The sequence below is a fragment of the Siphateles boraxobius genome, unplaced genomic scaffold, assembly GCF_051911475.1.
Source record: "Siphateles boraxobius isolate OS27281-9 unplaced genomic scaffold, OSU_SipBor_1 6, whole genome shotgun sequence".
Taxonomy (NCBI): Eukaryota; Metazoa; Chordata; class Actinopteri; order Cypriniformes; family Leuciscidae; genus Siphateles; species Siphateles boraxobius.
Window position 1 is genome coordinate 34,787,428 of NW_027509186.1, and position 25,458 is coordinate 34,812,885.

Here is a 25,458-nt window from a genome sequence, read left to right on the forward strand (position 1 = left end):
AAGTGCTTTACATAGAAGAAATTATGATAATCAAAAGAAATCTGAATAATTAAAACAGTTTAGAATAAAAGATAAAATACAGAAATAATCAAATGAAATCAGAATAATTAAAACATAAAATAAAATACAGTGCAAACAGTCGGACGAACAGTGGCACAGTGCTCATTCAGTAAATGCACAGCTAAACAGATGTGTTTTGAGTCTGGATTTGAATGTGACTACTGTAGGAGCACATCTGAACTCTTCTGGAAGCTGGTTCCAGCTGCAGCTGGCATAGTAGCTAAAAGCAGACTCGCCATGCTTAGAGTGAACCCTTGGTATTTCTAGCCGATGTGATCCTAATGATCTGAGTGATCTGTTGGGTTTATATTCAGTGAGCATATCTGCAATGTATTGAGGTCCTAGGCCATTTAATGATTTATATACCAGTAATAATACTTTAAAATCAATCCTAAATGTAACTGGCAGCCAGTGTAAAGAGCTGAGGACTGGTGTGATGTGTTCATATTTTCTGGTTCTGCTCAGAATCCTAGCAGCAGCGTTCTGTATGAGCTGCAACTGTCTTATGGTCTTTTTGGGAAGGCCAGTGAGAAGTCCATTACAATAATCCACCCTACTGGTGATGAAAGCATGCACAAGTTTTTCTAAGTCTTGACTGGAAACAAAGCATCTAATTCTTGCAATATTTTTCAGGTGATAGTATGCTGATTTAGTTATTGCTTTGACATGACTACTGAAACTAAGGTCTGACTCCAGAGACACACCCAGATTCCTGACTTGATTTTTAGTTGTTTGACCCCTAGACTGAAGGTATGCGTTCCCCTTGAGAACTTCATCTTTGTTTCCAAACGCAATGACTTCAGTTTTGTCTTTGTTTAACTGAAGAAAGTTTTGGCACATCCAATTGTTTACTTCATCAATGCATTGGCAAAGGGAGTCAATGGGGCTGTAATCGTTAGGCGATAGGGATAAGTAGAGCTGTGTGTCGTCTGCATAGCTATGGTAAGCGATTTGGTTCTTTCTCATTATTTGGCTCATTGGGAGCATGTACAGGTTGAATAGGAGTGGCGCAAGAATGGAGCCTTGAGGGACTCCGCATGTCATGGATGTCCACTCAGACTTATGGTCTCCTATACTCACATAATAACCTCTGCCTCCTAAGTATGACCTGAACCATTTTAGGACTATCCCAGAAAGCCCGACCCAGTTTTCCAGCCTGTCAAGAAGTATTTTGTGATCGACAGTGTCAAATGCAGCACTGAGGTCGAGTAGTACCAGCACTGATAATTTGCCTGTATCAGTATTTAAGCGAATATCATTTATTATCTTTATGAGCGCGGTCTCTGTACTGTGGTGCGGTCGGAAACCAGATTGAAAATGGTCAAAGTACCCATTCGAGCTTAAGAATTTGTTCAGCTGATTGAAGACAACTTTTTCAATGATCTTGCCTATGAAAGGAAGATTTGAGATCGGTCTATAGTTGTTTAATATGGTCTTATCCAGATTGCTCTTTTTCAGGAGGGGCTTGACAACAGCAGTTTTCAGGGAGGTCGGAAAACTCCCAGAGAGAAGTGAGGCATTTACCACTTCTAGGAGATCTGCTTCTAAGCTGTGTAACACATTTTTGAAAAAAGATGTGGGAAGTGCGTCAAGGGCGCAGGTTGATGTTTTTAGGTGCTGTACGGTTTCTTCCAAAATTTTGCCATCAATTTCTTCGAAATCAGACATAGTGGCTACTTTCTCGTGCTGTTGTCTGATCTGCCTGACCCCAGCGCAACTCAAGGAGGAGCTGATCACCTTTCTGATATTATTGATTTTCTCAGAGAAGAAAGAAGCAAACTCACTGCACTTTCTCACTGAGAGCATTTCACTGGGAATCTGGCTTGGGGGGTTTGTCAGTCTCTCTACAGTAGCAAAAAGAGTGCGCGTGTTGTTTATATTGCTGTTTATAATATTCGAGAAGAAAGTCACTCTAGCTTTGCTTAGTTCCTTATTGAAAGCATGGATGCTGTCTTTGTAGATGTTATAATGGACTACAAGTTTTGTCTTCCGCCACATGCGCTCTGCTTTTCTGCATTGTCTTTTCATATTTTGCACTGCTGTTGAGTTTCTCCAAGGTGCTTTTTGTCTGGCACTCTTCTTCCTGACTTTCACAGGAGCAATATCATCAATTACACTCTTAACTTTTGAGTTAAAAGAATCAAGGAGAAAATCAACAGAGTCAGCAGATATGCTTGGTGTTAAAGATATAGCCTTCATAAATAGTACACTAGTGTTCTCATTTAAGCATCTCTTCTTGACAGACACAGATCTAGCTTCAATGGCAGGAGAGACCAATATTTCAAAGAAAATACAAAAATGATCAGACAGTGCTACATCCTTAATAACAATTGATGAAATGTTTAGACCCTTACTGATAAGTAAATCTAGAGTGTGTCCACGATTATGTGTGGGTCCATGTACATGCTGAGTCAGATCAAAAGTTTTTAAAACAGTTTTGATTTCTTTTGCCATATTGTTTTCTGCATTATCTATGTGAATGTTAAAATCTCCAGCAATGGCAAAGCAGTCAAGCTCTGAGGAAATTGTTGATAACAGTTCTGTTAAGTTCTCAGCAAAAGCTGGAGAGTATTTTGGAGGCCTGTAAACAATGATAAGTAAAATGCGTGGAGCACCTTTTAACACAATACCCAGATATTCGAAAGACGGGTAATTCCCAAATGATATTTGCTTACATTGATAGACATCTTTATAAAGAGCAGCTAAACCTCCGCCTCTTCTGACAGCTCTGCAGACACTCATAAAAGTAAAGTTAGGAGGGGCTGTTTCATTGAGGACTGTTGCACTGCAACTTTCTTCTAGCCAAGTTTCATTTAGCAACATAAAATCCAGGTTGTATGTGGTTATTAAGTCGTTGACTAAAAGTGATTTATTTTTAAGTGAGCGGATGTTTAAAAGTGCTAACTTAACAGTCTTACTTTTTGTCCCCACAGCAATCTTGGTATGTCGTGTAATAGGCACCAGATTAGATGGGTTTGCTGTATGGCTTTTGAAGGCCTTAGACTTTCTATCATGTAATCGAACAGCAATAGAAAAAGATACAGGCACACTGGGTTCCCGCTTGTTCTATAAACATTTGAGAAAGTTATTGTTATCATAGCGGGGACCCAACGCATATCACTGAGAGCTGGTATCAGTTGTTTTTGGTTCACCTCGAGCCGCTGGAGGGGGGTGTGGGCCCTGGCGCTGTGGCAGAGGCCGAAGAGCTCTCACAGGAGGAGGGGGAGGGCGAGCTGGGCCCGCAGGCTTTGGTGGTTGTGGGGCCTGGCGTTTTTTGGTTGGTATCTGGGGGCTCGCAGCAAAAGAGTGGGATAGTCTAGTTCCAGCATGCACCAGTTGTTCCATTTTCTCTGAGAAGCACAGAAGTGGAGATGCTGGAGAGAATGATAATGTTTCCGGTGAGAGGGATTTTTGCTCTGGTGTTATTGGAGGCTGTAATATGCTGTCCTGGTTTCCCTGGCTGTTTTCCAGAAAGTCATCCTTGGGTGCTGTATCTTGGAGCAGTGCTGGTATGTCACAGTCTGTCTGTGGTGAGCTCTGTGGGCAGGACTCAGCTGAGATTGTGTCTGTGAGCAGAGGTTGTTGTGGCTGAGTGGTGTTATCACTGTCCTTGTGTGATGTGTCAACCGCATGTCCATTCAGGTGCTGAAGTGAAATCCTGTGGTCATTCATACTGTATCCAGGTGTGTGTGTGCCATTCAGGTTGAGTGGATTGGCACACAATGCAGAAGGATGACGGAGGGAGAAGTAGATATTGTCCTTTAGCACTCTTGAACCAAGTTTGTTTGGGTGGTGGCCATCCTGTTGAAACAGTTGCCTCTGACTCCAGAAAAGATTGAAGTTGTCAATAAAGTTCACTCCTTTTATATTGCAGGTTTTTTGCAGCCATGTATTAAGCCCAAGCAACCATGAAAACCTGTTTGTTCGTCTTGCTGGGAGTGGTCCACTGATGAATGTTTGAACTTTCAGTCTTTTAAGTGTTTCAAAAAGTTCATTGAAATCCTTTTTAAGAAGTTCTGACTGCTCTTTATGAATATCATTCTTCCCCACATGAATGATGAGTCGATTTGCAGTCTTATGTTTCATCAGAATGTTCTGAAGTTCTCTGTTTACATCAGATGTTGTTGCTTGTGGAAGGCAGCACGTTGTTGTATCCCTGCTATTAATGTTTCTGATTACGGAGTCGCCCACTATCAGAGTCCTGGGCCCGGCTGCGCTCTGAGCTGAGTGCCGCTGTCTGCTCGACCTTGAGCCCCAGTTAGCATCAGTGTTAGCTACTGGCTGATTCAGTCCGTGTGCGATCACATTCATCAAATTTGGGGATTCCTCATTCATTAATACTTCAAATATGTTCTCAAGATGTATAGGCGGTGGTAGGAGACCAGTGATGCGACGCACAGCAGCTGGTGCAATTATCGCATGCAAATGTGCATTGACTCGTTTAGTTTCACTCTAAGTAGATAGGCTATCGCAAGCAATCCCAATTCATCAGTCTTGACTTACGTCTCAGTTCCCTCCTCGGGAAACAAGGGTTACCATACGTAACCGAGACATTCACGCTGGTCTTTTCAGCAGGGTTGAAGAGGACACCGTTAAGATCAGAATTTCATTTGTAGTGGACGATTGGAGCACTACTTCAAACCCTGTTAAGTTCACAATCCTCTCCTGTCAGGATCTCTATATAGATAAACACACAAAATGGTGCCATTTCTTTTCTCTCAGGTTCAATTTAGAGATATTATCCTGTATGTCAAGAGGTAATTGTATTCTCTGTCTGTCTCTTGACCTGTCTGCGCTCTCTTTGTCTCTCTCTCAGAGATGAACCGACACCATTACTCTCTGTATGTGCATAACTGCAGGCTGGTGTTCCTGCTGAGGACGGACTACACACACACACACTCCTTCAGACCGGCTGAATTCCACTGGAAATTAGAGCAGGTATGAGAGATGTTTCACAGTAGGAATTTCATTTTAGATGAAATCAGAACATCAAGAATACAAAACATACTTGCATGCATGTAATATAAACAATATACATTTTAATAAATAGATAGCTAGCTAGATAGATAGATAGATAGATAGATAGATAGATAGATAGATAGATAGATAGATAGATAGATAGATAGATAGATAGATAGATAGATAGATATTACTTTCTTTACTTAAAGTGCAAAAACAGCAACCTTCTATCAAATATTAGAAATTCATTTCCTCTTAATGACAACTTTTCTGAAACGTGTTTAGATTCACAGGTCTGCTGCAGGTTAATTGAATCCTTGAATCTTGTGCATGCAACAATTCTTTAGTCTATCATTAAGCATATAATTATGCAAATATCTGCTTCTTTAGGGTGAAGATAAAGCCTTACAACGAGAAAGATAGAGGGAGAGAGAGAAGAGTGAAGTAATTAAGAATGTGTTTGTTAGGAAGTGAATTCTCCTCACTGCTGTGCCAGCGAACCCGCGGGAAGACTAAATCATCTGAGAGAACAAACACACAAATGCAGCGTAACACAAAACTAACAGCGTACTTACATGAACATCCGTCCCAAAGACAACCCATCAGAAAAACGGCAGGGGGCCTTTAAAACATGAACTAACAGCATTGGGAACAGGAGATATGCAAAGTTCTGCTGTCCAAAACAAACAAACGGACTTAAGTGCAACTTAAACATCAGAGCATCAAACTGCAAACCAGTTTAATGATGTAAGGTACAGTTGTGTTATGGACAGCATGGATTTTAAGCAGTGCCGTTGCATTCGTTTCTCATTTGGGTCTTTCCTTTGAAATCTTCATTATCATAACTGTACATTTGCTACCTAGATGCTCAGGATTAGAAGATGCAAGGATAGTTTAAAGATTCTGCTGAGATTTTAAGCATCAAAGAGCCTTTTTCCCAGTGGAGAACAAGCTCTTGAAGAGCTTTGCCCCACCTTAAAATGAATTTCATAATTTACTTTCATGAATACATAAATGCAATGCATTACATAAAATATATCAGGTTGAGGGTCCACTGGCCCGAGGGAGAAAGATTTTGGACTTTGCATGTATCAGACATCAAAGAACATGAATGATCTTTTTTTTTATCTTTCCTAAAGGCTTTTTCTTTCCTCTCCCTGCAGAAAGTAATCTAATTAAATTAGACTTTTTTTTAAGAATCTGAGACTCATTTAATTAGCAAGTGGATGGTGTTGGGTTTCCATTATGAAAATGAATTAAAAGATATGAATATTAATGCAAATGTGAAGTTTTCTTGGGTGAGTGCTGAATGTTGTCTCAATTACACAAATGCCAATTCCAGTGTGTAATTGCACTTCGCAAAACACCATTTTTACTTCCATTTGCTTTGTTCGTTGCAAAATAAAGCATTCTAATGCATTATATTTATTTTTTGCTGAAAGGCAACATGCTTCATTCACTAATAGCTGTTTCCAATCAATATACTTATGTATGCACAAAAAATTCTCATGCAATATTTCTACAGTTGCGTATGCTCACGAATTTGTCCTAACGTTTGTTCTTGAACTTCATATTTCCCAACAGTGCATTCGGCAATACAGACCGCATTTTTTCATGTAATTTCGATTTTATTTACTCTTAATCAGAATGAATACTTTTAATCACATAGTTTTAGTTGATGTCAGATCCAATACAGTTGCAAACCCTCCATTACACTGTGCCTCGTTTACAAAACAAGTTGCAGTCAAATTCCCCGAACAAACATATAATCATCTGACGTGATCAGGAGTGTATGTCAGAAACTGCCTGTGTTAAAATGTGTTTTAGTGAGTGAGAATGTGTTCAGAATTTAGCAAATAGAGTTCATGAGATTTGCAAACAGTGCCTTAACTACCTGAACTTGTTTAATGTTTTACAGAAAGAGTGATTTATACGACAAATTGGTTTAGGATATTGAGAATTGGATTCAGAGAATGGGATTTAGTGTTTTAGCTATTCAGAAAAACTGTAAGAGTAATAAGATCACTATTTACAATGTATCCGTGGTCTTAACTCAGAATATTTTTTTTTAAATGAAACTTTCTAAATCATGATATCTGTAGATCATATTCAGATTTTATGCAGAAATTAGCGAATGAGACACGTAACCAGGTATTTCAGATACCTTAAAATATGCACTAAATATTTCATGTACATTAAGTTTATATTCTTGATATTGTTCTTGTCTCTTAAGTGTTCAGAGTCACACTTTGTCAGGTTTAAAGAACTAAACTTGAGGGGGAAAAAAATAATGAAAATTGTACCTTCTCGAAGGCCAGAAAATAGGTAATAGCCTGTTGCTGAAATAGGGGCAAAATAGATAGAAAAAAGACAAATAGACGAGACACACAATAGCACTGCAGTAACTGTTAAAGTGTCCAGTGTACTTACAGCATTTGAACAATTGAGAAAAATGCTTTCTCTCTGTCTGTCTTTTTCTACCTCTCTCGCTCACTCTCTCTTTGATAAATTGCCTTGCCATTAAGTGGACTTTGCTTAGTACGGCAATAAGTCTTTCACCATCGATTTACTGAACACACACACAGAGAAAATATCACAGTAAGGTGCTCTGCTCTCTAGGGATCCCGTGGACACGATGTGTGTTCGTCCTAGCATGGGTGAATACGCACACACACACACACGCACACACATATATAAAATCGTAAACCACAGTAATATGTGTGCTAGATGTAAAATAACAGTAATTCAACTACATTTCTCTGGACTGAATGCCACTACTGTCCACAACCACAAATTCTCTCTCTCTCACACACACACACACACACACACACACACACACACACACACACACACACACACACACACACACACACACACACACACACACACACACACACACACACACACACACACACACACACACACACACACACACATCCCTGCAGAAAATCAATGTTTGCCCAGACACACAGAGAGAACCACAGAAAGAGAAGAGGGGTTGAAAAACATTGAATGGAATACGAGAAGAATGCCAATAGAGTATAAAAGTGAAATTTAATGAAAAAGAAATCAATTTATTCATAATAAGAACATAGAGTGATGACCTATGTACACAGAGAGAAGAAATGTATTAAAGAAAAATACAGAAAAGAATAACACTCGCTCTGGCTGAATCTCACGAGTCACGGCACTTTTCAAGAACATAAATTTCCATAAAGAAAATGAAGCCTGTTTTGTACCTTTTTTTTGCATATTTCATAATTATCATCACTGTAATTTATTATTATTATTATTATTATTGAGTATATGTCAACAACAAAGTAGGTATATATCATGGTAGTACTTATCCTATTGCCTTTCAATAATAATTAATTTTATTTACATTTAAACTTTTATTAAAAACGATAAGAGGGTGTTTTAGTTAGTTGCAATGGCATAGTTCTATATGGTTGCTAGGGTGTGGGTTTTATTTTTCATCTATTTTATCAATTGCCAGGCAAAAAAAATTGCAAGCCATATTAATGACAATTACAAAAACATGCTGTAATGGTTTGTGGCTGATATGAAGCGCTCGATGACCGAGATCATTAGAGCAAACAGTCCTTTAATAAATATATCCGAATGGCACCGATAAACTCAGGGAACAGGTTTCATAACCACGTCGACTGTCACATAAACAATAGGCTACAGGACAAAGAAATAACTCAAACTGAGGGCTTGAGTACACAGAGCAAACAAAGGAGCTAATGAGTTCATTAACAAGACAACAGGCGGATCAATCAATAAAACACACTGGGAAACTAGGTCAAACAGAAACAGAAAAACAGAACATACACATGCAGACGAATTACAATAATGAAACTTTTAATTAGTATGAAAACAATTACTGATATACATATATCCATTTATTAAAATGGGCTTTCAAAATTTGAAATGGGGGCTTCGTGAGAAGGAGAAGTGAGAGAAGGAAGACTGATGGTGAGATTCAGGTGCATGAGGAAAGATGTAGTGAAGATGAGAAGTGTCTGATGGTTTCTCACAGCCGTTACTTGTGAGGGTGTAACAATCAGTTCCACTAGACTCTATGACCCAGACCGCCTGCCAGGCGCACAAATACACAAACACACACACACACTGTGTGTGACAGAGCGAGCAGAAAGCGTCTGCTACCGTGTGCTTTTGAGTGGCACTGGTCCAAACGGGCCAAACAGAGACAGATATTCCCCTCATCACTGCGCTACACTGCGTAACTAAACACATTCATGACGACAATCAAGCATTTCAGAGGCATTAAGCTTATTTTTACTACTACTGTTCATAGTTAGGGTTAGTGATTTGATTATTGTTAACTACTTCAACTGAACTATTAAAAATTCTTTTTGTTCATGTAAATAAGGCAGAAATAAAATAAAACAACCGTTAGATGAAAAATGTAAAAAAGTATTAAATTAAATTATTTCAACGCGTTAAGGATTTTGAATTAATCTGCTAATGCATTAATGTTGACAGCCCTATATATATATATATAAATATAAAAAAGTAATTCAAGATATTATTAAATACAGTATAAAATAACACCGTAACAAACCCTGAATCTTAGCAAAAGATCAGAACATAATCTTTTGACTCGGGCCAAAACACCCTAGCAACCACAAAGAACATCTTAGCAACCACATAGCAACACCCTGGCAACCATCCACAACCCCTTTAGCATCACGCCACATGTTTTGTATGGGCAAACACCACTCTTCAGACGATCTAGTTATCTCTGCCTCAGACTTTTGTTACATGCAGAGGCCAATGGTTTTCTTTCAGTTTGGACCCTCATTCTTTCACGGCTTCTCTGAGCCTCTTCACACCCTAATGTCATCAATCTCTCTGTGACTCCCTCCACCAGTTCCACCCACCTCTACACCTCCCTCGCTTTTCTTCCTCATGATGAGCATCGATGGGATTGTTAAGGAAGAACTGTGTCTTGGAGAATGTAAGCCTATAGAGAACAATTATAAAAGAAAGACAGAACAGATTTAGACAGAAAAGAAAGAAATGCAAGGGATGGCAAAAGAGAGGAGATGCTACATAATGACTATGTTCGAAAACCTAGTGAGCTGCCTACCTAGACAGCAAATTAAGTCATCACAAATGCACTCCACACACAATATCTGTTCTGCACAGGAGGCAAAAACTGTTCTGCCTTCTTAAATACCTTGTTTTGACGGAAATATAATGCAGGATAGCATGTATACCAGATGCTAAACAACAACACAATTGTCTTCTGCAGAGCTTTACAAGTTACACATTAACTTTACACAGTTATTGAACTAAATGTAACCAACACTGAACTGTCTTTGAGCTGAATAATGACACTATTGTGTTCTTAGAGCTGCTTTACAGCGGAATTTGAATTTGTCTCATATCTGCATCATTGATTCTGTTATTTTCCTGTTTATTACCATGAAGCTGCTTCAAAACAGTCTGTATTGTATAAAGCGCTATATAAATACAAGGGAATTAGGTAAATACAAATTAGTGCGATTGAGGTCGTATGACTTGCAGTGAGATCGGGTTGCAAAAAACACCTGTGACCACAGTCAGCAGCAGAGGGGTAGGGAGTAAGGCACGTCGCAGATACTTCAACGCAACTTCAAATCCGTATTTTTCCGAAATCTTCTCACTTTTCCCATCGCATATCACATTGAAAAGGCATTCATTTATCGGGTAAGGTTATATTATAAGTGTAAGGAGGGCTATGTTGTCCAAATAAGGCAGGTTTATTTAATAAATATAATAATTTACACTCAATGGGCCCTATTTTAACGATCTGAAACTCAAGTGTCAAAGCGCATGTAACTTTGTGGGCGGATCCTGGCGCTGTTGCTATTTTCCCGGCGGGATAAATGCCTCTTGCGCCTGGCGCAAATCTAAAAGGGGTTGGTCTGAAGTAGCTCATTATTCATAGGTGTGGTTTGGGCGTAACGGGAAACAAACCAATAAGAGCTTTATATACCATTCCCTTTAAGAGCATGATGAACGAAGTGCGCTTGTTCCATGGCGCAATACTATTATAACGGCGCATTTACCAGGCGCGCTTCAGAATCGGTTCTCAGCCGAGGAGATCGATTTTCTCGTCAGGGCCGTAAAAGAAAGAGAAGTGACATTGGGGTTGGGACAAACCCACCCTCTTAGCTTCGGTTAAACATGCATATAATAATTTAAGCATGCGCGCTTAAAATAGCATCTGAATGTAAGCGCAACGCGCCATTGACTTTAGACTAGGTTTTTCTGGTCAGTGGCGCAATTGTTTTATAGAACAGCAAAATACCATGAGGGAAAGTTTGCGCCGGAGCACGCCTCCTCTTTGCGCTGAACCGCCCCGGGGAGCGCAAGTGTATTTCTTAGTTAACCGACGTGTGTCTGTGGAGGGAAAAGTCCGCTTTGCGCGGGTGCAAAATAGGAATGATACATGCGTCAGTGTACAAAGTCATTTGCGCCGGGTGCAAGATAGGGCCCAATATGTTATTATTGCATACTGTTTTATAATGTACTAAAATACTGAGGTGCAAATAGTATCTAACTACTATTTACACTTATTTCAAAGAAGATACAGCTATTTTTACATAGTGTAAATAGAAGATATCGCTATTTGCACTTAGTGTAAATAGCTGCTGCCAAAAAATTACCTGTGGCATTCTGCAGTCAAGTTACAATAAACGAACTTAAAGTCATTCTTTGAATTTTCTCGACTCTGAAGCAAAAATGAAAACAAAAATAATGCTGATATTGTGAAATTCTCTTTCTCTTTCTTTCTCTCAGATCTGTGATAAGGAGTGGCATTATTACGTCATCAGCGTTGACTTCCCAGTGGTGACTCTATATGTGGACGGCGTGACCTACGACCCTTACCTAGTGACAGATGACTGGCCCATCCACTCCTCTCAGATTGACGTGCAGCTGACTGTAGGAGCCTGCTGGCAAGGTTAGGGATGTGGGCGTGGCTAAGCATGGTTTGTGGGTGTGGTTAATGTGCATGTGACATTGAAAGGGGGGAGTGGGGGGCCAAAACATGCTCCAGAGGTCATTAACTTGAAAGCAGAAATGTAAATTCTCACAGCATGCAAATCCACAATGAACAATTCTTTACTAAACAAACATCTCTTTACTTCACTGGCATTCTTTCTTTTGCTTTTGAAAACTCCTTTTCTTTAGCAATCAGAACACAGCCTCTAACTAAAAACGAAAACAAAAGTTGACTTCTTGACCTGCCCATGCTGCCTTTCTGTGTCTCTGAGCTTCTTTGTTTAACAATGAAAGAAGTATAAGAGAGAGATCATTATACGAAATCCCTTGTGCATGTGGAAGATTATCAAATGGAAAGTGATATGAGAGCTGACTGGACATTTGCTCTTTTTAAGATTTTTGGAGCTCGAGGGTTTCTCATGGATCACTTCTGTGGTCACGGTTTTGGGTCAGTTTGTACAGCACTTTGTATTCACAGATTATAGTTGATACAATATGATAAACAATATTTTTTAATACTGTAATAGGCCAAAATGGATGTTTTTGGTCGAAGAGCTTATTGTTAATTTTATATTATTGTTAACCAACTAAAACTATTTTATAAAGTATTAAAATTTGTTTTGTTAATCAAAATAAAGCTAAAATTAAGTTTTACACATTAGATGAAAATCTTAAACTTTAAAAACTTAAACTACTAAGCAACTAAAGTTGAAGTTGAAGTAATAAAATGATTAAAACTAAATAGAAATAAAACTGAATAAAAAATAAATCTATAAAAAAAATATTTTTTAAAACTAATAAAAAACGACAAAAACACATAAAAGAGACTAAAATTTAAACTACAATTAAAATGAAAAAAATTATATCTAATTTAAAATATTAATACTATAATAGTATATAAATAATATGAATATAATACTGGTTTTTACCACAGCATTTATGTGCATTAAAAGAACACACAAAAAAATCTAAATAATCTACATTCATTTATATGCTGCATATGCAACTCTTGATCACCAAAAAAAACCTTTAAAAAACCCAGTATAAAAGAACCCATGCAAAAAAGTAAGCAGGTTCCATCTTAAACCTTGACAATACCAAACGGGTCGGTTCACAAGCCTATTAGGTTCAGGCTTAATGACAGCGCAGACCTCTATTCCACTGTTCTTCTGAAATGTCTCTATAAGGACATTGAACTGTTTGTCTGAGAATCATAGCAAGGCTGAACTGTCTCAACTAATGTTGCTGTGACAATTTTCTCCCTAACTACATCCATGTAAACCCACACACACTCTCACACACACACACACACACACACACAAACTGGGCTGCTACACATCAGTATCGCCCGAGGCTCACTCTCAGCTGATCTCAAACACACTCAGAGAGGCTTCATTGCACACACGCTCATCTCATACAGAGCAGATAGATGCAGGTAATTGCTCATTATCTCTGGCTTCAGCAGTGAATATAGGCTTAATCATACGATTGCTTCGTTTCAATGCAGCTTCTGAAGACTGAAGCCAACATTTATTTTTTATATATGTGTGTGTGTGTGTGTGTGTGTGTGTGTGTGTGTGTGTGTGTGTGTGTGTGTGTGTGTGTGTGTGTGTGTGTGTGTGTGTGTGTGTGTGTGTGTGTGTGTGTGTGTGTGTGTGTGTGTGTGTGTGTGTGATAAATAAAGAGGATCTGTGTAACCATGGCTTCGTCTGAAACTCAATAACTTTTTGATGGTGCCTCTAAAGATAACGGCTTCATTACGTCTAATGATCTAGAACAAATAAAGAGAGCTTTAGACATAACAGGTCAATATTGAATGACTGCATTGACTTATTTCATAGTACAAATGGAATAATATGTTTAAATTTAATTCAGACATGCCTTAATCCCTCCATGTAACGGCAGGGTAGTTCATTTGTATGCTATATGTAAGGAAGCTAGTTGAATAAAAGGGGACATGAAGACATTTTTTTTTTTGGTTTGTTTCTTTTTTTAAATAAAACAATATAATATGGAAATATAAAGTCTACGCTACTATTTACAATGCCAAACTCCCTCCCAAATCCACCATGATTATATATGGCAACAAGGCAGCAAAAATGGGCCAATCAGAAACCATCACTCTATTGACAGCCATGAGCTTTTTTTTTAAATGTCTCTTATGCTCAATAAATAAGAAAAAAATACAGTAAAAACAGTAATTGTGAAATATTACATTTGAAATGTATTGTTTTCTATTTGAATATATTTTAAAATGTAATTTATTCCTGTGATCAAAGCTGAATTTTCAGCATCATTACTACAATCTCCAGTGTCACATGATCCTTCAGAAATCATTATAATATGATGATTTGCTGCTCAGTAAACATTTCTTATGATTAATGTTGAAACAATTGAATTTCATATTCGTCATATTTTTTGTGGATTCTTTGATGTATGAAAAGTTCAAAAGAACAACATTTATATATTTATAATATTTTATAATACTATAAATGTCTTCAATGTCACTTTTGATCCATTTAATGCATCCTTGCTTGAGTATTAATTTATTTACAGTAGCAAAAACAGTCCATTTAATTTAATTTGTCAAATAAAGCATGATCATGGAAAAGCCAAATTATCTGTTATAAGCATTGATTAACATGTTTCGGAGGTTTGTATTATCTGTTAGCATGTCTACATTTATGTTTGCAGGTGGCGAGGTCTCTAAAGCGAAGTTTACACAGTATTTCCGAGGCAGTTTGTCTGGACTGACGATACGCCCGGGGAAGATTGAAAGCCAGACGATCATCTCCTGCCTACAGGCCTGCAAAGAAGGGCTGGACATCACTTCACTGGAAAGCCTCGGACCGAGGATAAAGGTTCACACACACACACACACAAAGCTAACTAAGACTCTAAACTCAACATTACGAATCTGAACGAATGAGCTGCGCTTGAAGCCAGTGTGCAGTGCCAATAAATTGTTTTGCTTTTACTAGTAATTCAAGGTCACAGATTTGATTTCAAGGAACGCACATGCTGGAAAAATTACATAGCCTGAATGCACTGTAAGTCACTTTGCATTAATATAAAAAAATAGTTTACCATAGTCATAAACCATAGAAAAGAGTAGAAAATCACTATTTTGTAGTGGAAAAAAAGAGAGTGAAGAAAAGCCAGGAGACAAGACTTAAGGAGAGATATTTCTGTGCGCACATTCTCCATTTTCTGCTCTGCTTTGCTTTCCTCTATTCTGTTCTTTTGTATTCAAGAAGCTCTAGGGAAGATTTGAGGATCAAATGAAAGCAGGTTTTACAGAGAGAGAGAGAGAGAGAGAGTGTGTGTGTGTGTGTTAGTGAGAGACAGACGCCAGGTGTTCCTTCGCTCAGGTGATCTGATCAAACTATGAGCTTAAAGCAGGATCATGCTCCATTCAGAGACACATTGGTAATGCCTTTTAAATTCCAGTTCAGTTCTTGCTGTGCCAAACGGGTGCCAAACGAATTTGAATTTAAAGTGCCCCTGTTATGCTTTTTTAAAGGTTCTCCTACAATAGATTTACATACATGCGAGGTCTAAAAACACTTTATCATAATTTCACATCATCTCATCTCTCAAAGAGTCTGAGAATGGTTAGTTTAAAGATTCAGTCTAACTCTAAACCCCTCCTTTCCGAGAGCCTACTGTGCTCTGATTGGTCAGATGACCCAGTCTGTTGTGATTGGACGATTCTGCTTCCTCAGCACTTGATACACAATGATACCAACCGTAAAGATGGCATCGATTTTACTATCAATTCCAGTGCGAGTGTTATCCTTTGAAAGTGCATCAAAGTGGATTTGCAGCACTGAAAACAGTCTATACTCGACATTTCCACAACAAGGCTAGCATTATGCAAATTTGTTACATTGTTACATATGTATGTAACAGGAAGTGAAACTGGAATTACCACTGACAGTAAAAGAAATGGACACAGCGACCCCATTGATTTCAACGGATAAGACTAAAGCCCGATTATTGCACTTCCTGTCTGATGGCTGAGCGACTGCGCAGGCTCAAACTGAGCTTGACGACAGTCTAACAGTTGTAAATCTCCTAGTAGCTGTGCCAAGAAAAATCTGAATCACCTAATTCATCAAAAACGTTGTTGAAATATTTTGTCCCGTTGTTTTTATGGACTCTCTATCTATGAGATTCTCGCTTGACTTTATGCCTCTATGTCCCCCCGATTGCTTCATAGACAGTAAAAGATTGCCTGCGAGCTTCTCCTCCTGTCTATACGGTAATGTCTCTATTGTGCGACATAAAGTCGCGTGGTTATGACGCAATCGTTAGCCTGTTTTTAACAAAAACGGCTTCTACGGGGCCATAACGTAAGATACAAACTAATGGAGCCTTTTATACATTGTCGTGTTTATTTAGAAATAAATAATGGAAAAATGAAGTCTTTGGACGCCTCAGATGTAAAGTTATTCACTGTCAAAGTGACGCCAAAATGAATGGGAGTCAATGGAATGCAAACCGCAGGTGATGGTCTGCTACAATGGCGACTCCCGCGAGGCTTAGGTTTCCGGCTGATGGATTACCCCCTTGGGAATTACGGACGACTCGTTTCAGCAATTCAGAATCTAATCTTTTTTTTTATTTGGAGGAAAAAACTTTAATGTTGTGCAGTTTGATCTTTAAAACTTTGCAGACCTTTTATATTCACAAACAGCTGCATTTCAAATTGTATGAAAGGTAATATTTGAAAAAGCATAATGGAGCACTTTAAATTAGAATTAAAAATTGAATGAAATTCAACAGCTGTAAGTGTAGTTTATCATATGACATCTAATTTTCAATAAGACAAACCAGTTAACATACATAGAAAATTAACTAATATTGATAAAGCCACCTACAAGGTTCCCACATATTTTGAACAATGAATTTCCAGACTTTTCTTGGATACAGATAAAATAATTAAAATAAAAGACCAATTAATTTGACTGATTTACTGACAAATCAGATATTAAGCATGTTTTACACAAGAACCATATTTAGCCATTCATATGATTTTAAGCAAAACATAACTAGAAATACATTTCAAAACGCAATCAAAATAAATGTGCATTATGTAATAGTTATGTTTGTTGCAACGCTTGTTACAACTCCTGCACTGAATTTCTTTGAATTCTGTAAATTCCTCTTCCATTCATTCATTCTAATTCCGATTTAGAATGTGAACAATTAATTTCAGATTCACACTAGATTCAGAGCTATTTCTTTGATCCAGATTTTTACATAAGTCTGCTTCACGCACACACTTTAAATGTCTGTTTGTGTGTCTATTCCACCCAGTTTCACTTGAATCCCACTCAGTCTCTGGTGGTGATGGAGGGCGAGGATCTGGAGCAGATCAACGGCGCACTGAGGAAAGTTTCTTACATCAACTCTCGGAAGTTTCCCAGTATGGGAGTGCGTCACCTCCGGATCTCAACGGCAGTGCAGTAAGATCATAAATATTCATGAGATGTCATCTCTGAACTAGAATGTTAGCTCTGAAATATGGCATCATGAATGATCAAACCATTTATTTCAAAGTTACACAGTTGTGATTCACATCCCGGAGTCATACAAGAGCTTCATTTTAATTTGCTTCGGCTCAGGGCTGGAAAAGTTATTAAAACTGCTTCATACTGTGAACACAATAAGCAGAAGCTGTATTGTAGGAAAATTAATACAGTATTTGAAACTAGATTTTTACATTTTCTGCCTGCTTACTGTCTAGTTCAAATCCTTAACCCTGAGTATGAGCGATACCGACCCTTTTTTGTAACCTTTTCAATTTTCCTGTTTTTGTCTAATTCATATTCTATGCTTAGGGAGGTTTAATTTTTTTGTGCAGACAGGGAAATGGCAAGAGAATGACAGAGATTTGTTTTTTGGAGCACACGCGCACCCATCGGCACCCTGTAATTATTCAGAACAGAGCATGAATATGCATAAGCCCCTGGAGGATTATGACCCGCCCCTCTTAGCTTTGAGACAGGCAGTGGGCGGAGTCTTTTCGGCAAGATCCACTGGGAATTAGCATGAAAACGCACACGCACATACATAACCCTAAAACACACACACTAAAGGCAATCATATAAGTATTATATTATTTTGAGTAATATGTAGCTATAATTGTACACTTGCTTCTCTTAATAACATGCAGATCACAGACTTATATTAAGACATGAGACATGGTCATGTGTTGTGTTTGTAAATGTAATTTACACCATTCATTTACACTTGCTTTTTCAAGAAAAATAACACATAGCTTGCCAATGAGATAAACATAGCACAGCAAATTATATGACTCAGAATTAAAACAACTTGCAGGAAAAGTAATTATTGAAAATAGAGAGCATAGACCTGGTGCGGACAGTATTATTTTTTTTGCATGGTGACCCGAGGCATTTGCATTCATATTATTTTTTTTATAAACACTAGGGGCCAGATGTACTAACAGTCTGCGTCAGTGCAAATCCTCTTTTGCGTTAAAAAAAACTACTGTCAGGTTTTACTAAAGACATGCTGTGAAAAATGAGCGCTGGAAAGGTGTGGACAGGGTTATTTTTGCTGCTGAACTTATTGCATATGCATTTGTAGGAGTTTCACAAAATTCGCAAAAAAATTCGCAAAAGAAAAAACGTGCTGAGAGAGTATTTAAATGAATCATGCAAGGTGATTTACTAAGGTTTTCACTGGTCTATTTACTGGTATTTAACACCCAAAAAATGTATTGGCAATTTATTTCCCTATTCAAATCATCGGGGATGCACTGATATTATAATTCTTAATAACATTAAGCTAATAATTATTTTCGTGTTGTAACTAAACAGAAAAAAATCTATGCTTTTTCTAAAAACAATTAAAAATATTATCAAACATACATTAAAAATCAAAAATATTTTTATTATAAAAATGAAAAAATAAATGTATTAAAATAATGTATAATTATTTTATTATTATTTACCAACTTACTGGCATCATTCATTTATAGAAATTTTCTTTTAATCAGTGGATTTCCTTGAACTTTAAATATAATTAAACAGGGAAGAATAATAGATAGATAGATAGATAGATAGATAGATAGATAGATAGATAGATAGATAGATAGATAGATAGATAGATAGATAGATAGATAGATAGATAGATAGATAGATAAACATTTAAATAATTAAAAAATAATGAATATAAATTTGATTGTATTGCATTTTCACAGACCTGAACAAAATGTTTGATCTAACTTATTTTGATTTTATTTATACACTGAATTAATGATTAGAAGTAATGATTTCATTGAAAAATACTAAACATATAATTATTGTTAAGAAATATTAATTTTAGGTTAACAATAGTTGAAGGCAAACAAAGACAAAGGCAATCTAAATGTAAAAAAATAGAAGTACATCAGCATGCTCAATTAAATATTCAATATCGAACAATAAAGATTTAAGCTTTTCTCAATGCCATGATGGAATATGCTCATGAGATTAAACAGATCTGAGGCAGACATCCGGGGTTGTTGTATAAATGGCAGACTGCCATTTGAATGCATGAAATTTCATCACGGAAAATCCATGCAAATGTTCTACACACATCACCCTGAGAAATCATTAACATCATAATAGGGCTAAAGATGTCATATAGCATGCATCAATATAGCTAGTTTGTTTTGTTATCAACATAGTCACATATTCTAAAAGAATAAGTAAAATCACATGATAGTATAAACCTACTGTATCTTTTAGCAAACTGCTGTTTCACAATGAAATGTGGATTAATCTTTTGGAGCCTCAGTGTATCTAAACCTTTAGTCACAGATGGTTCCCTCCATTCATTTCCTGTCTTGATGAATGTGAGTTTGTTTGTGTCTGGATTAAAAACAACATCTTTAATTAGAGAGGGCGGAACGTCCTACTTCCTGTCGTTCAGAGCTGAAATCACTAGAGTTGTAAATTAATTCTAGTACACACCGTTTGTGTTTTGCTTTTAAGCTTATTAAGTCCAATTACTGCAAGATTCAAGAAAGCTGAAGAGTTATTAATTCACTCCAGGCGTTTTTCCTCTTTGTTTTAAGTTATCAGCTACTATAGTCTCCGTAATGAGTTGGGAATGGCTCCAAGTAATTTGTTTACACTCTACAAATCACTGTCTAATGTGTCTTATTATTTATATCGAAGTGGAGATGTCTTCACCTCTGAATGAGTGTGTGCCGGATCCAAAATTAACTTCATGCCACATCTGCCAATGTCAAGTGAACAGAGAAAATTTACCAGCTCAAAATATTTCTTACTTGTCATGAAGATATCATGCAATATACAGCCAAAACATTATGACAACCTGCCTAATACGCTGTTGGTCCTGCCAAAACAACACAGACCCGCCAAGGCATTGACTCTACAAGAGCCCTGAAGGTGTCCTGTGGTCTCTGGCACCAAGACTTCAGCAGCAGATCCTTCAAGGCCTGTAGGTTTCGAGGTGGAGCCGCCGTTGATCAAACTCGTTGGTCCGGCACATCTCACAGATGCTCAGTTGGATTGAGATTTGGAGGACAGGGCAACACCTTCAACTCTTCATCATGTTCCTCAAACCATTCCTGATCAATGTGTGAAGTGGGGCAGGGTGCATTATCCTGCTGAAAAAGTCCACCTCCACCAGGGAACATCATTGTCATGAAGGGGTGTACCTGGTCTGCAACAATCAGTATGTTTACATGGACAACAACATTCTGATATTAAGCCAGTTAAGACAATACTCTGATTAAGAAACTACCATGTAAACAGGGATTTCTGATTACCTTAATCTGGCTAAAGTCAACAAATCGCATTATTAAAGCGCATTACAGACATGTACACACCGTAATCACACTATTAACGTTGTGTGGGACGTATTTTATGACAGAACACATACACACATGTTAGCAGTGGTCAACCGTTTGAAGGCTTCAGAATTGGTATCCGCCCTCCTCTATTTGCACTTATAGCTTAACAAAATTATTAACTGCACTTGAAGCTTTCGTAAAAATTAAACACCCAAAACTGTATATGGTACTATAACGAAGACAAACTGTTGATACGGAGGGAACGTCAAACTGCATGCCATGGTGACACAATGACTTGTGCCATTAATCAATCTATGGTCTATAACATGTAAAACGGGAACATGAGAGGAATATTCTTAAAGCAACTCATGTAACCACCATAATCAGAATATTGTCTTATTCAGATTAAGGTCAATAATTAGATTACTGCTGTCCATGTAAACATAGTCAATGTTTAGTAGGTGGGACTTGTCAAATTTACATCCACATGAATGGCCAGACTCCGGTTTTTCCCAGCAAAACACTAAAGCATCACACTCACTCATTCGGCTTGTCGGTGATCCTAATGCCATCACTTCCCCAAGTAAATGGCACACACGTACACGCTTGCCCAAGTGATGTAAAAGAAAACGTGACTCATTGGACCAAGCAACCATCTTCCACTGCTCCAAGTTACAGATCTGACGCTGTCGTGCCAATTTCAGGCTCTTTCAGTGGTGGACAGGAGTCATTTCAGAGGCACTTTGATTGGTCTGCAGCTCCATATGCTGTAAAGTGTATTGTGACACATTCATCCTATAAACATCATTAAAAATTTGTGTGACTTGTGCCACAGCAGACCTTCTGTTGGCTCAGACCAGACAGGACTGACTTCATTGCCCTCATGCATCGATGAGCCTTGAGTGTCCAACACCCTGTCACTGGTTTGTTGTTTGTCCCTCCTCGGACACTGTTGATAAATCCTCACCACTGCTGGCCGGGAGCAACTCACAATCCTTGCCGTTTCAGAGATACTCTGACCCAATCGCCTTGCCATAACAATTTGGCAAGTCACTTTATTCCTGCTCATTTCTCCTGCATTAAACATGTTGATTGCGAGAACTGGTTGTTTGCTCACCATCTAATCTACTCAGACCTTAACATGTGGCCTTGTTAGGAGATGATCAAATACAAATATATTTCACCTGTGACTGGTCATAATGTTCTGGCTCATCAGATATACCGACTGTGTGTCAGATAAAGCAGCGAGAGTCAGACTGTAACTTTTGTAATTGAACTCATGCAATATGTTGCAGTTCCTAGTAAAGTCAATAGCAATGCATTAATATACAAATATAGAGTGTGTATCTAAAATAACGCACAACACTGAAATGCAAGGTTGTGTTTGTGATCTGCAGGTGTTTCGGAGAGGACGTGTGTATTTCTGTCCCTGATATTGAGGCAGCTGTCATGGTAATGCAGCCCAGTGAACCACAAATCACGATCACTGGGGCGGAGCACATGACCGTCCCCGCCTCCGACCTTGCCCTAGGCCTATCCCTGTTCAGAGATTTGCATATCATCAGCACAGTTACAAAAAGGGATGAACCTTCAAACACAGGTACAGAGAAAAGTGTTTCTAGAATCAACTTTCTCCTCTTAACATGATATAAAGAAAATTCCGTCAATTTACTCACCCTCATGTTGTTACAAACCTCATATTCACATATTATTCTGCTTATTAAAACATCACCATATTTTATATACCAGAATGAGAACATTTTCAGCAGATAGCGTAAGCGAGCACTTGGAATATAGATCACAAATTCATGCTGCTTTATCATCATTTTTGGAGCTTGACCGGATATGACAGAGCAGCAGACAAGCATTCTGCTAAATTTTAACTTATGTCTTGCTCAAAAGAAAGAAAGTCACTGACATGAGAGTGAGCAAATGACGACAGATTTTTCCTTTTTAGGTGAACTATTTCTGCAACAAAAAAACAACCCGCAAACAATGCCCCAAATGCAGCGCAGAGCACATTATTCACTGACATACGGCACAGGTGTCATGCTGTTCTGGTGGCAAACAACAGAACAACAGTAAATGCAAAAAAACATGTTAATAAATCATAAAAGACAGATGCTCTCTACTCCCTCCACACTCTGAACACAAGACATGAGTCTTTCATGAGGATGCTTTTCTAAATCTGAAACACCGCTTTCTTCATTATCCTTGGGGCTTATGTGTTTATAACAAAATTCCTCTGCTCTTTCAAAATAAAGTTAAGGACTATATAGACATACACTACTGTTCAAAAACTACTTTTTCAAAAATTTTGAGGAAATTAATACTTTTATTCAGCAAGAATGTATAAACAGAGTAATGATGCTGAAAATTCAGTATCACAGGAATAAATTATATTTAATTAAAACATTAAAATAGAAAACAGTTATTTTAAATTATAATATTTTGAAATAATGCTGTTTTACTGTATTTTTGATCAAATAAATGCAGCCTTGGTGACAAGAGACTTCTCCCTAAACCGTACTGACCCCAAACTTTTGAACAGTGTACAAGCTTCAAAATACAAAGTACATATTAACATATGACTTGCAACATTTACATATCAACACCTATTCAGTATTCAGCACTGTGCCTGAACTACACTGGTAGATGATGGTTAGCCAATCATAATAGAGGTCATTTGCATACAAAAGCCTAAGTGAGATATTAGGCCTAAATGCTACACAATTTAGGATAGGTTCATTTTAAAAAGAGACCACAATAGTTCAACCAAAAAAAAAAATGCATCATATATGTATTCCAGACAGCTCATGCACTATATATCTTATTTTTGAAAACTATGGGAATTAAGGCAGAGAAAGATCGATTTCTTTTCATTATTATTCATAAACCTAACCCTCGTTTCATCTTTGTATGTGTGCAGATCACACATCATTTGTATTGAAGGAAATCACACATAATCTGGACTATTGTGACATCATGGTCTTGGGGGAGGAGTTAAAGGCGGGGCTAGAGAGTCTTGAACTGCAACACAGCGCCTTATTGGGCAAACACCTGGAATACGCCAACTCTAGCACCGGCATGTCGATATATGGTAAAGACACATATTTTACAACATAGTATTGTATTTCTCAATACAAAGTCCTTACATTTTTCTTCCTCTACATCTGTTTTAGGTGTAGACTCTTTTTCTCACTACACAAAGGTGATTCGACAGGTGCGTTATCAGAACCGCCAGGCTGTCGATTCCGTCCGCACCTTCAGACTCACCTGTTCTGAGCTCAATGGACGTTACACCAGTGATCAGTATACATTACAGGTCAGAATCAAACAGAGAATGTTTTTTTTCTGCATTCGCACTAACTAACGGCGGCTCTGAACTATGGGTTAAAGTTGCTCTCTATCTTTCTTTCTCCGAGGTCAACATCCTTTACAGTGAGGAAGCTGTGGAACATGTCAACCATGACATGGCCCCACCCAAATACATGCAAATTATTCATCCTACAGTCATAGAATCTAACAACTACTACAGCTTAGGTGAGAGTCTGTAATTGTGTTCATATTGATATAATAAGGTAAATATTAGAATGAAAAGAATTTTTAATGGAATCATAAAGGCCCTGTTTACAACTGGTGTTAAAGGCAATGTTGCAGGTTAACTACCACTGTTGATTAATGGGTACATAAATCACTCAAGATATCTATATCATTTTTAAAATGTCTCAAAAATTGTCTTAAAGACGAGTTTTTTACGTTTTTGGTAGTAACAGGGTTTTTTTACGCAATTCGGTGATGACATCACGTTGGGGAGAAGTGGAGGAAAGGTAGCCTCAGTCTAGTATATGGCGACTGACTGGGATGAGGAAGCGGTGGCAAGAGCCAACATGTATGATGGCCCGCAGCTGTGTAATTTCGAACCTGCCAGACGTGAGAGGGCAAATGAGGAATTGCCAAGAACTGATGGCCGTTAAAGCCAATTAAATGCATGGTCCGAGGAGAATGAGTGGAGAGTTGGTGAAGTGTCCTGGTGAGTTGCTATCATTTAGCAACGCAGCAATGAGCACTGGAGCTAGTCTACGAGCAGCAGTGCACAATAACGACACATATTTTTTTACTGTCATTGAATAGCACCGAGTGAAAAATCTGTCTTTTTATCTAGTGGCAGTGATTATGACGTTAGTTCAGATAAGTAGCAGCTACCGGTAACCTTTGTTATAGCCGCCGCGTGTCTGTCGCTGTGTTTGGCAGGTGCTTGTGTGGGCGGTATAGAGAGAGATAGGCAGACAGACAGATAGCATAACGTTAGCATAGATAGCTAGCAGGTAGATAGATAAATAGATAGAAATATACAGTAGGTAGATTGACAACGTAGAGTTGGTCTCACGTCAGAGGCGCCCGCGCCATTGGATGTGCAGTTGCCGCATATATTAGCCTATCTATCTATATCTATATATATCTGTCTGTCTATCTATATATCTATCTATATCTATGTATTTATCTATTTAATTTATCTATAATCTGCCATCTCGTCAATAATCTGCCAATAATCTCGTCTACTACTCGTCTCTCTCTAGTCACTC

At 37.9% G+C, this 25,458-nt stretch overlaps 1 protein-coding gene across 1 annotated transcript in view; it reads left to right on the forward strand.

The window, feature by feature from the left end:
• clstn2b (calsyntenin 2b) overlaps nt 1–25,458 on the forward strand; it is a 75,341-nt gene that overhangs the window by 45,983 nt on the left and 3,900 nt on the right. Inside the window, exons 8-15 of the mRNA XM_077206990.1 lie at nt 4,877–4,998; nt 11,833–11,995; nt 14,731–14,897; nt 17,359–17,507; nt 22,270–22,472; nt 23,802–23,972; nt 24,055–24,197; nt 24,298–24,415. Of these exons, the coding sequence (XP_077063105.1) occupies nt 4,877–4,998; nt 11,833–11,995; nt 14,731–14,897; nt 17,359–17,507; nt 22,270–22,472; nt 23,802–23,972; nt 24,055–24,197; nt 24,298–24,415 (1,236 nt within the window). The remainder of the gene's footprint in view (nt 1–4,876; nt 4,999–11,832; nt 11,996–14,730; nt 14,898–17,358; nt 17,508–22,269; nt 22,473–23,801; nt 23,973–24,054; nt 24,198–24,297; nt 24,416–25,458) is intronic.